An 11,054-nucleotide genomic window follows, 5' to 3' on the forward strand; every position below is an offset into this window, starting at 1 on the left:
GGTGGCATCCTGCAGAGTTCCTCTACCTCCTCCAGGCCAGCCCTCCGCCCTGGCTGGGGACACAGGGGAGAACCAGTGTGCTGTCCAGCAGAGGAGGTGCGAGTGCCTGGCCACTGAGGCCAGAGGGTGTGGGCCAGGGAGGAGGCAGTGGGTGGCCAGGGCAGGAGCGGCTGGAGGAAGCTGGGGACAGGCAAAGGGTCAGAGAACCTGGCAGCTGTGCCCGGTGGGGGACAGAGGCATTGTCACTGGAACAGCCTCAGGGTTGGGAGGCACCAGGGTCGTTGTGGACTGGCTGACCAGAGCCACCAGAAGAGGTTAGTCCTGGGGCTCCAGCCCCTGCGCTGGCCCCATGGCCGGGCTGGCCGGCTTGTTTTCGTTCACCACCTAGAGTGTTGACTCAGTGAGTTTTTGTGTGTTTGCACAGTTCCGCAGTCCTGGGCAACTGCTGATCTACTTCCCGCCTGTAGATATGCCTGTTCTGAATACTTAACGTAAATAGAATCATATAACATATGGTTTTTTGTGGCCAGCTTCTTAGCATAATGTTTTCAGGGTTCGTCCATGTGGAGCCTGTATCAGAACTTCATTCCTTTTTGTGGCTGAATAATATTCCATCATATAGACAGACCATACTTTATTTATCCAGTCATCAGTTGATGGTCATTTGGGTTTTGTTACCTTTTGGCTGTTAAGAGTAGTGCTACCGTGAACATTTGTGCACAAGGTTTTGTTTGAACACCTATTTTCAGTTCTCTTGGGTATGTACCTAGGGGTGGAATTGCTGAGTCACGTGGTAGCTCTGTTTAGCGTTTGGAGGAACCACTAGACTTGTTTTCAAAGCAGCTGCACGGTTTTACATTCTCTCCAGCAGAGCAAGGGCTCCAGTTTCTCCACATCCTCGCCAGCCTTTGTTATCTGACTTTGATCCTAGCCACCCTAGTGGCATCTCCGTGTGGTTTGATTTGCATTTCCCAATGGCTGATGGTGTTGAGCATATTTTCATGTGCTGTTGGACGTGTGTATATCTTCTTTAGACGAAAGGTTATTCAAGTCCTTTGTGTTTTAATTGGGTTATTTGGTGTTTTATTATTTAGTTGTAAGAGTTCATTATATATCCTAGCTACAGGTCCCTTATCACATACATGATTTGCAAATATTCTCTCCCTTTTTGTGGGTTTATGTTTCACTTTCGTGACAGTGTCATTTCAGGCACAAAAGTTAAAATTCTTTTTTTTTTGATGTGGACCATTGTTTTAACGTCTTTATTGAATTCGTTACAATATTGCTTCTGTTTTGTTTTGGTTTTTTGGCGAGAGGCATGTGGGATTTTAGCTCCCCGACCAGGGATTGAACCTGCACCCACTGCATTGGAAGGCGAAGTCTTAACCACTGGATCGCCAGGGAAGTCCCACAAGTTTTACATTTTGATGATGTCCAGTTTATCTATTTTTTCTTTTGTTGCTTGTGCTTTTGGTGTCATACCTAAGAAACAGTGGCCTGATCCAGGCTCCTGTCCCAGCACCATTTGTTGGAAAGACTGCTCTGTCCCCATTGAGTGGGTTTGGCCTCTTATCCAAAGTTAGTTGATCATAAACAGGAGGGCAACGTCGAGTTTTGCCCCCTCCTCCCAGCTGAGGAGCTGTGAGCAGGTTGCTCACCATCACAGCCTTGTTCTCCTCTACCAAGTGGGCACAGTCATGCTTCTCAGCTGGCCTCTTGTACCTCCTGAGGTCATGAAAGTGAGGTCACATCGAAGATGAACGTCCAGGTCCTCTGCCTCCTCAGCCATGGCCTCCCTGCCTGGACACCGCAGGTCGTGGGAACATCAGGGTCCCAGGTGGCCTCGAGGCCCGGGAAGCACAATCCCCTCAGAGGGGATTCTGAGGGCTTCAGGGCGGCTCTGCCCGCATGTCTCCTGCAACACCTATGGGGCCTGCTGGCTCTAGGCCCATCCTTCCGTGCCTGGTTCAAGCAGTTCTTATTTTAGAACAAACCCACTGGGGTGGAATCTTCCCAGAGCCACAGGGAGGTAAACACAGGGGCCTCCAGGACCCACGCTCCAGCTCTTCTTTAAGAGGAAAACATGTTTGGCTCCCCTCCACGTGGGCTTGGCGACTTTCATGTTTCCCCTTCCTGAGGAAGGCGGCTGGGAGCCCTCGAGGTGAGGAATGATGTTTGGGTCTTTGGCCGGCTGGTTTTGGGATTGCCAAACCGCCACCCGGCTGGGGAGCAGCTGTCAGGAGCAGCCGAGGAGGGGCGGCCCAGCCACAGGCCTCTGAGTCACCAGCACCAGCTCCGGGCCTCATGGGCATGGACCCCATGGGCCAAGCTGTGGCAGCAAGAGGCGAGCACCACTTCTGCAGGGGAGCAGGGCAGCCCTGGGTTGTGCCCCGTGCGCCTGCGGTCCCTGAGACTCCAGGCCGAGGAGCAGCGTGAGGGGGATGGGCGGGGGCTCTGCAGTCACGCTGGGCAGCCCCTCGGTACGGGCTCGGGGGGCTGTGGGAGTGGCACCCGGCCCTCACATAGTGGATGTACATTGGATGTTTAGTAATAGTGATCCTCTGAAAGCCCTCACAGCAAGGACATTGTCCCCATTTTTGAGATGAGGTGTTTAGACCAAGGCCAGGGGCCCGTTTTCTTCTGTGCCATCATCCACCGGGCACCTCCCTGGGGCCCCCCTGCTCTCCCTCCTCCAGAGCTGACTCTACAGGGCTCCGGGTAGATGGGGGCAGGGCTCGGGCTGTGCTGAGGCTCACTGGGCAGCCTGGGCTTGGCCCTCCTGGCAAAGGCGGCAGCTCGGTCAGGCACCCCCAGCCTTGGTGGCCTTGCTGAGGCTGACCCCCCCCCCAACCGCTGGGTCCACTTAGCCAGAGGCTGTGCAGATGGCCCTCAGCTGGAGTCGGAGACGTTTCTGAGGGACCCCAAGGTGGAGAAGTCACGGGTCGTGGGTTCTGGGCCCTATGACGGGCTGAGGAGCTGTGTGTGGGACCATCAGGGGCAGTGGCCTTCAGTGAGCAGCATCTGGACTCCTGGGTGGACTCCTTTGGTTTCCTTTTTCGTGGACGCTGAGCGAGACGGACGGCCCTCCCCCTCCCCACAGGTGCAGTGGGAACAGCTGGCCCTGCAACGCTGTCCTATGGACCCTTCCCCAGCATGCAGACCTGGAGTCGCTGTCGTGGTGTCCACTGGGCCACAGCACCCCCACCGCCCTGTTGGGGGCCAGGCACAGACACCAGGCTCCAGCGTTCCAGCTGCCCGTGGGGCGTGGACAGCGCTTTCTGGGGCCTCTCCGGCTGCTGCTCTGTGAACTGTCTACTTCCTCCTGTCTTCCACAGTGAGAACCCCCTGCCCACGGTGGAGATTGCCATCCGGAACACAGGCGACGCTGATCAGTGGTGCCCGCTGCTGGAGACCCTAACAGACGCCGAGATGGAGAAGAAGATCCGCGACCAGGACAGGAACACAAGGTGCCTCCCCAGCCCCATTTTCAGGCAGGACAGGACCGTCCCCTTTCCCGAGACCCAGCAGGCCCCTGGATGATGAGTCCCAGTCTAGTCCTGCAGGGGACAAGAGTAGCCCTTGGGTCGGTCTGACCACAGCCTAGACCAGGTTTTGGGACCCCTGGCGAGGTGGGTGGGACAGAGGGCAGCTTCAGGGCCCCAAGTAGCAGGCCAAGGCTGAGGGAGGGGCTGGGGATCCCACCTACCACATCCTGTCTCTGCCCCTTCCCCTGGCTGCCCTAGAGATCCCTGGTGGAGGGGCAGCTGCCCAGGGTCACCGCCCTCTCCCCTCCTGCAGGCGGATGAGGCGTCTGGCCAACACTGCCCCGGCCTGGTAACCACCCAGTGGTGCTTGGCTCCCACGGAGCATCTGGAAGATTGGACCGTCTCCCCTCCATCTTCTGGCAAGGAGGGGGCAGCCCGGCCATCCTGAGGAGCATGGGGCAGGGGCCTCCTGGTCATCCACCCCAGGGTACACATTCCTTTTGCTGAGCTCCAGTCCCTACCGCTGTCTCTGGTCAGGAAGAAGCCTCATTTTGGGTTGTGTTTTGTTTTTGTATAGGAGCCCCAGGCAGGGCAAGCAACATTTTTTAAATAAAAGGCGACAGGTCCTGTTTCGTTTCTTCAAAGTGGTGGCGTCAAAACAAGAATGGGGGAGAGCACATGTGGTCAGGACACGTGGTTGAGGCTGCGGGCAGGACCCTCACCCTCCTCTGCCTCATGTCCCCAGCTGAGCCTTAGCAGGACCGTGGCTCTATTCTCAGCCCTGCCAGGCCCTGACTCAGAGCAGTTTTGATTCCCCTTGGCCCCAGCATCCCACCCACCTGTGCTCGGCAAGTCCTTGCAGTCCCAGAGGGATGAGAAGGGGGTGAGGCTCAGCAGGCAGGGCTGCTTGTTCCATCAGCCGCAGCCCCGCCCCCAGCCAGGAGCATGCTTCTCTGGTCCTTGGAGAGGCCCCGTCTTGTGCGGTCATTGAGGGCGTGTTGCCAGCCCGGGTGCCCGTGCCCAGCTGTTCAGCTCCAGCAGGTGTGCACTGCTCTCGCCACACCTCCTAGCACCTCACACATAACAGGTGGACTGGGGCCCATCTCCACCCCCAGCTGATGCTGTGGCCAGGCCAGCCCCTCCCTCCCCGCAGGTTGTGAGGAGTAACAGGAGAAGAGTGTGGAGCAGTACACCCAATCTGGCACCAACTCGAAGAGTGATGCAGCTCTGCATCCTCTCCTGTAATGTGGAAGGGTCCCCACTCTGCCTGTGATGTGGGACCCAGGAGGATGGCACATGGGGGCCTCCTCACTGGGCCAGGCACCACAGGGTGACCCAGGCACAGCTACAGTCTAACTGAAGACCATGGACCCAGACCCCGCACCTTCAGTTGCTGGCAGGGCTGAGGGTCAGGACTGCTCTGCTCCCCGGAGCATGGCTGGGGCCCCATGGCACCTGGTACCCAGCCCAAGCCCCATACTGGGCAGGGGCAGAGCTCTGAAGGTTCTCGCTGTGAGATGTGGGGTGAGATGGGCCTGGCGTCTGGGCTGGGGCGGGGGTGGTGGTGGGCCTCGTGAGCACGTCCTAAGAATTTGTACTCCAGCCACTGCCCTTCATCCAGGAGTGGAACTTGCTGGACCCCAAGCAAGGAGACAGCTGGGCTTCACTGGAAGGCCCTGAGCAAAGAGGAAGGCTCCAGGCCCAGCTGGCTTTGGAGACAAGTGGGCTCCACTGCTGAGGTGTGTGTTCAGGCCAACAGGAGGTGGCCCAAGCCCCCAGCTGGTGGGTGGGACACACCCTGCCTGCCTCAGCCCACTGGCCAGGCTGGCCACCTGCCTGGGAGAGGCCCGGGGAGGGGCCTTCGCGTGCCACCTGCCCACTGCTGAGCCCACTGCTGCTCCAAAGGTTTCACTACAATGTCAAGGTCCAATCCCATGGCGAATACTTCTGTCATCTGTGAACGTGACAGCTGGCGGCTGGAGGAGCCCTCGTGCTGGTGACGATCCAGGAGTAAACCAGGGGGACTGGTCATCTGATGCAAGTGAGCTGTGGGCCAGAGGAGGCTTCCGCGTCCTCAGTTGAAAATGGCAGGGGCAGAGCTTCCCAGAGGTCTCTGCCTCAGCCGTTGGGCTCTGCTAAGGTGACACTTAAGGCTTTGGGGTCACAGAAAGGGCCTGCCCCCTTTCTGCATCTGGCCCCGTGGGTACTTAGCCAGTCCTTTAGCTGCTTAGCTGGAAAATGAGGCAAAGCTCCCCTTGTGGGTTGCTGGTGAGGGACAGGAGGGGCCTAGGGAGGCATCAGCTTGAGGGCCCCTCGGGCAGCAGCCACCACAGAATGGGCTCAGCATGACCAGCTAGCCCAGTCCTGGCCCCACCACCAAGATCTGACACCCCTCACTGAAGGCTGATGGAGGCACAGTCAGGGTGGGGATGAGAGCTCAAAGTTCTGCTGGGCAATTGTGGGTAGGTTCTGGACCCTCTCTGGGCCTCCCATCCTACCACCTGCTCTTGGGCTGAGAGAGCAGTCAGGCTTGGTGGCCCTTGGTCAAGGCCAGCAGCACCTACCCTGCATGGAAAGCTGTGGCCGGCCGAGGCAGGAGGGCCAGTGCTGTGTGTGAAGAGGACGCAGGTCATTGTTTATTCGGGTGGGCCCTGGGCATGGCCCAGCCTCCAGGACAGGTAGCTGTGCTACAAGCCAGGGTTGCGGCGGGAATGCAGTCCTGCCAGAGGCCAGGAAGGTGGGCCCCTGGGACTGGCCCTGGCCTTGGGTGGGGTCACTGCTGCAGGGGTCCTGGCTGCTCCTCAGGGAGGGGCAGGTAATTGGGGTCCTCCTCTGGGGCATCCAGTAACAGCTTCCTGTGGGGAGGGGCCCACGCTGAGCTTCAGCCAACAGGGGTTCCCCCATGGGGTAGGGAACCATCTGGGGGGGAATAGGGAGGGCTGTCATCTTAGCACTCACAGGAAGCCAGGGGTCAGCAGCAGCCTCTTGCCGCCAGGCTGGTTGGGGAAGACATCCTCCAGGAAATAGTAGATGTGGCCCACAACGATCCCTGTGGGAGAGCCACGAACTGCTGAAGCCACCCTCCACAGCCCAGAGCCCACGGCCAGTGCAGCCCTGAAGGCCCCAGAGCACGGGTGACCAATGTCCTACACAGACTGCCAGCCCAGGGTGGGGCCGGGATTGGCCCAGAAGAGGGCAGGTCCTGGGAGGGGGTCAGGCCTGAGAACATGGGAGGAATGGGAGCCATGAAGCAGGAACCCTGACCCATCCATCCCCACCTGGGTCAGAACCTACACAAGCATCAGCAAGCAGGTGAGGCCTGAAGAAGTAAAACCGATAGGCTGGCTTGTTTAAGGGGCTGGAAGAACAGGGTAGCCGTGAGGGCAGGAAGAGGCAGTGGGGACAGATGAGAGGTCCAGTGCAGGTGGACGGGGGGCTCTGGCCAAGCAGACCCTCAGGTCCCTGACAGCCTGCTTGGGGAAGGCTGGATGGACAGCAGGCTCACCCAGAAGGTCCACGAGGATTGAGTTGCCCAGCAGCATTGAGAAGCCCATGAGCGCCCAGGGCAGGAATGGCGCTTGGAAGGTGAGGAGGCCGAAGAAGTTGACCCTCACCCGTGGGCTGCGGCGGCTCCATACGTATACCAGCATGGCTGTGAGGGCCTGGCCCAGGAAGAAGAGGCTGCCCAGGAGCCCCAGCAGCTGGGCCAGAGTCAAGGCCTCATGCCCTGCCCAGGGCCCCTCTGACTTCCTAAACCCCTGGAACCCTCCTGCTGGCTGGTTTCCCTTCCCAATCTAAGGCCACATTGTGGCCTCCAGGGGCCACCTGATCTGCACTGCCTCTCCACCTCACCCCAGGCTCCACCACTGTTCATCCTGGCCCCAGTTCCTCCTGGATACTGGCATTCAGGGCTCAGAGCCCCGGGTACCCCACCGTGTGGCATTTTGGGTACAGCACTGGACCTAGCCCTGGCACCTGGAGCTGAGCACGCGATGCACGCTCAATACAGCCTAAACTGGAGGAAGCGACTCTGTCCCTCTCCAGCCGGCGCTCAAGCCGGGCCCCAGGGCCAGCACAGGCTGGGCCCAGAGGTTCCAGAGCCCGTAAGGATACGATCATAAGGACACCCCCGAAGAGAAACATGAAGACGAAGTCGGCCGTGCGGCCGCGGAAGGAACCCTCCTCCAGCAGACGGCAGTAGCGAAACCTGCGGCGTCCGTATAGGAAGTGCCTCCCAGCGGAGCTCAGTTTCCCCGCTCCCGCTGCCCCACCCCCACCCCCGCCTCCCAGGCCCGCGGAGGATACACGAAGAGCATGTTGAAGAAGAAGCTGAATCCCAGGGGCCCGAAGAAGAGGAAGTTGGTGACGAGCCTCCAGACCTGCATGGGGGCGGGCGGTCAGGCGCGGGGCAGGCGGGGCTGGGCTAGCAGGTGCAAGGGGCGGGGCGGCCTCACCTGGAACTTCCGGAACACGAGGTGCGGATTAAAGTAGAGCTGGAAAGGGCTGAGGAGTTCCAGCTGCTGCGGAACCAGGGGGCGTCAGAAGCTGCCCCCCGGCGGGGGGGGTGGGGGTGGTCCAACCGTAACCATGGCAACCCCCAGGGCTGTAACCATGGCGATACCCACCCGCCCGCCCGGCTCACCACGGCGGCGGTGGTGAGGACGCAGGCTGCGGTGTAGGTCCGCGTCACCGCCGGCACCTGCAGGAACTCGGTCGCCATCCCCTGCCACGCCATTGAACCTTCTCAGGAACGCGTGGCCCCACCGCCGAGCGCTCTTAACCTGCCTCCAAACCCCGCCTTCCTGTCTTCGGCCAATCCTCATCTGAGGTGCAGCGCGCCCGGGCTAGAGGGAGGGGTGTTGGGACAGGTAACCAATAGGAGGAGGAAGCAGGAAGCCTGGGGCAGGATGGGGGCGTGGGCGGGTCGGGACTCGCGGCCAATGAGCAAGCCCCACGGTTGAGCACGTGGCGCTTGTTGTGGTGACTGCGGCTGCGGCGCGGGAGAATATGTGGCCAATGAGGAACTGGGCACTTCGCGGCAAACTAGGGGAGGACCAATAGCGAGGACCCACGAGCCACCCTGGGGGCGAGGCTAGGAGTGCTTGCTCGAGGAGGCCCCGGGAGACTAAAGGGGCGGGGCCACGCGGGGCGTGGGCGGGGTGGAACCCGGAGTTCGGCCGCCCTGATATGTCGATCCACCTGGCTTGCCCGGCGACCCGGGCCGTCCTTCTTCCCTCGGGAACAAGAGCAGCGAAGGAGGCGCTCAGCCGCGAGTCCAAATCCCCCCGCACGTCCAGGCCCTGCCGAAACTGCCGGCTCCTTGGGAAGCCCCACGAAGGCCGCCAGAGGAGGGGCCAGGCTGGGGACTTGCAGCCCCGGTGACGAGGCAGGCTGGAGCAAGTGGACGGGCTGGAGAGGACCTTGTTATTTTGATGGAAAAGGGAAACTCCATTTATTCATTCTAATGAACAAAGTCAATCATTTATTGAGCACCGACCATGTGCCAGGCACTGTTCTGGATGCTGAAGACACAAAGGCCAACAAAAGATGCCATCCCTCCTGCCCTCCTGGTGTAGCCAAGGAGACAGGCCGTCATGGTCTTGTGCTAAGATGAGAGATAGTGTTTGCAGGACAGCGCGCTAACAGAAATAACAGCCAAGTGGAGACTGGAGGGTTGGGTAGTGTGCCCCATGCCAGGTGGGGTGATCTGGGAATCCTCTGTGAAGAGGTGATGTTTGATTGTCACTGCTGTGAGCACAGTAGACTGCCAGAGGAATCGGTGAGCAAGGGATGATGCAAGGGACGCTGGTGGCTTGGGCAGGGTGGAGCCTGGAAGGCCAGGAGGGGCGGGATGTGGTTTGCCAGCAGACTAGACAGAGCTGTGAGAGAGGAGTCAAGGGTGACTTTGAGGCCTGAGCTGCAGGGTGGATGGAAGGCGGTGGCCTTTACTGAGCTGGAGAATGCTTGGGAGAAAGGCAGGCAGATGGAGAGTCCTGTTCTGGCCTCACTGAGTTTGGGGCATCTGTATGACATCCGTGTGGAAAAACCCAAGTGTGGTGTTGGGGGAGATGTCAGGCAGGCTGTCCAAGTGTGGGTAGCAGCGTTCATTAGACCAATGACATTTGTAGCCTTGGGCCTGCGTGAGATGCCCAAGGGGCGAGGCCAGGCCTGGGCAGCTCGACCTTCATTAGTTAGAGAAGGCAGACAGCCAGGGAAGCAGGGAGACCAGGGAGGCTGCAGCAGAACCAGGAAGAGGCTGCAGCAGAACCAGGAAAAGGCTGCAGGGACAAGGTAGTGAGAAGCCCTGGGAGTCGTGGCCCGGGAAGCCACGCCAAGGTCCCTGGATAATGGCGGCCATGAGGGAGAGGAAGGTGCCCGGACCTTTACCGGGAGCTCAACTTTGGACTCAAGTGTGGCAGGTGAGGGAAGCCCTGGGCTGGACCCTGAGTCCCCCAGGGAGACTGGAGTGGGGAGAACCAGCCGAGATACCTTGTTATTTTGGTGGAAAAGAGAAACTCCATTTCAGGTGGATCCTAGGAGGGCTAAGAGGGGTCCCCTGGGGAGTGGCCCCTGGAGGCCCACTTGGGAGGGGTGGGGAGGGAGAGGCTGGGAGCACGAAGGAGATGTGCATTGGGTTCAGGAGTGAGGAGAGGTCAGTCTGATACAGCAGGAGTTGGACCAAGGGCTGAGAGGCTGGTGGGAGCAAGCTGATAAGGCCCCCTCAGACAGCCTCCATTTTCCAGCAAAGCAGATCTAGGTCACGTTCGAGGTGACACCGTCGGAGCAGATCCCACCCAGGTGGGATCCCACCCAGGTGGAGGTGCGGCTGCAGGGCTGGGATCCAGGGCCTCAGACATCAGGGCGGGCGCCTGCCAGGCTTGAAGGAGCCAGCGAGGGTGTCGGGTTTCCTGTCTGCACGGGGAAGGGGAGGCATTCCTGCCTCCGGGCCCTCAGCAAGCAGGCACTGGCTGGCCCTCCGCTCAGGGTCAGGCTGGGACTAACGGAGGGGCCGTCATGTGATAGGGGTGTCTGTCTCTCCCCTTCGATGGGGCTGATAAGGCAGGAGCCGGGTTTGGGGCTGGAGAAACACATTCCTGGGAGACGGAGCCCAGGGTGGGGGCGGGACATGCTGGGAGCAGCCGCGGGGTTCTACTGCACATCTTCCCTTCTCAGGCCCAGGGTACCCTCAGGTGGGGATTGAGGCCCCTAGGAGGCAGAGCAGGGCCTGGGGCAGATTGTCACCACCAGTCCAGGCTTTCACGTCCAGTGTCAGGCCCAGGACAGGCCACTCGAGAGGCACCGGGCCCGCTGCTCCGACCCCTGGCACCTCCAGACAGTTAATTACAGAGAGAAGGCCTGGGTGAGCCAGGCAGGCGGGGTGCTGGATGGTAATGGCTGTGTAGCCATCTGTCTGTCCTGAGCAGCAGGGCAGCAGGCCTGCCCGAGGGGCCGCCTCCTCTTTCCTGGGCTGAGGACTATGGCAGGAGGCGGGCCTGTGGCGAGGTGAAGATGGGCCTGCTCTCCAAGCCACCTCGCTGGCCTCAGGACCCTGCCTGCTACAGAGCAAGG

At 60.2% G+C, this 11,054-nt stretch overlaps 2 protein-coding genes across 6 annotated transcripts in view; one reads left to right on the top strand and one right to left on the bottom strand.

Moving 5' to 3' along the window:
• SMARCB1 (SWI/SNF related, matrix associated, actin dependent regulator of chromatin, subfamily b, member 1) overlaps positions 1-4,129 on the top strand; it is a 27,011-nt gene extending 22,882 nt beyond the window's left edge. For 2 of the 4 annotated variants that reach the window (XM_029220309.1, XM_029220317.1), the window contains exons 8-9: positions 3,336-3,467; positions 3,799-4,129. In XM_029220309.1, coding sequence (XP_029076142.1) covers positions 3,336-3,467; positions 3,799-3,838 — 172 coding nt within the window. In that variant the 3' untranslated portion in view covers positions 3,839-4,129. Of the gene's footprint in view, positions 1-3,335 lie in introns of all 4 variants that reach the window. The other 2 variants (XM_029220291.1, XM_029220301.1) reach the window with 1 other exon arrangement.
• DERL3 (derlin 3) lies at positions 1,249-8,245 on the bottom strand. Of its 2 annotated transcripts, XM_029220329.1 has the most exons (8): positions 8,128-8,245; positions 7,940-8,005; positions 7,791-7,864; positions 7,599-7,692; positions 6,991-7,186; positions 6,444-6,534; positions 4,325-6,340; positions 1,249-3,557 (listed from the first exon to the last, which is right to left on the bottom strand). In XM_029220329.1, the coding sequence occupies exons 1-7, from the start codon at positions 8,218-8,220 to the stop codon at positions 6,259-6,261; spliced, it is 696 nt and encodes a 231-aa protein (XP_029076162.1). In that variant the 5' UTR covers positions 8,221-8,245; the 3' UTR covers positions 1,249-3,557; positions 4,325-6,258. The 2 variants fall into 2 exon arrangements, with proteins under 2 accessions (XP_029076162.1, XP_029076173.1); XM_029220340.1 differs by lacking the exon at positions 1,249-3,557 and having other exon boundaries at positions 4,378-6,340; positions 7,940-8,002; positions 8,128-8,220.
• Positions 8,246-11,054: the final 2,809 nt, after the last annotated feature.

The sequence above is a fragment of the Monodon monoceros genome, unplaced genomic scaffold (assembly GCF_005190385.1).
Source record: "Monodon monoceros isolate NGI ecotype Baffin Bay Population unplaced genomic scaffold, NGI_Narwhal_1 Super_Scaffold_1, whole genome shotgun sequence".
Taxonomy (NCBI): Eukaryota; Metazoa; Chordata; class Mammalia; order Artiodactyla; family Monodontidae; genus Monodon; species Monodon monoceros.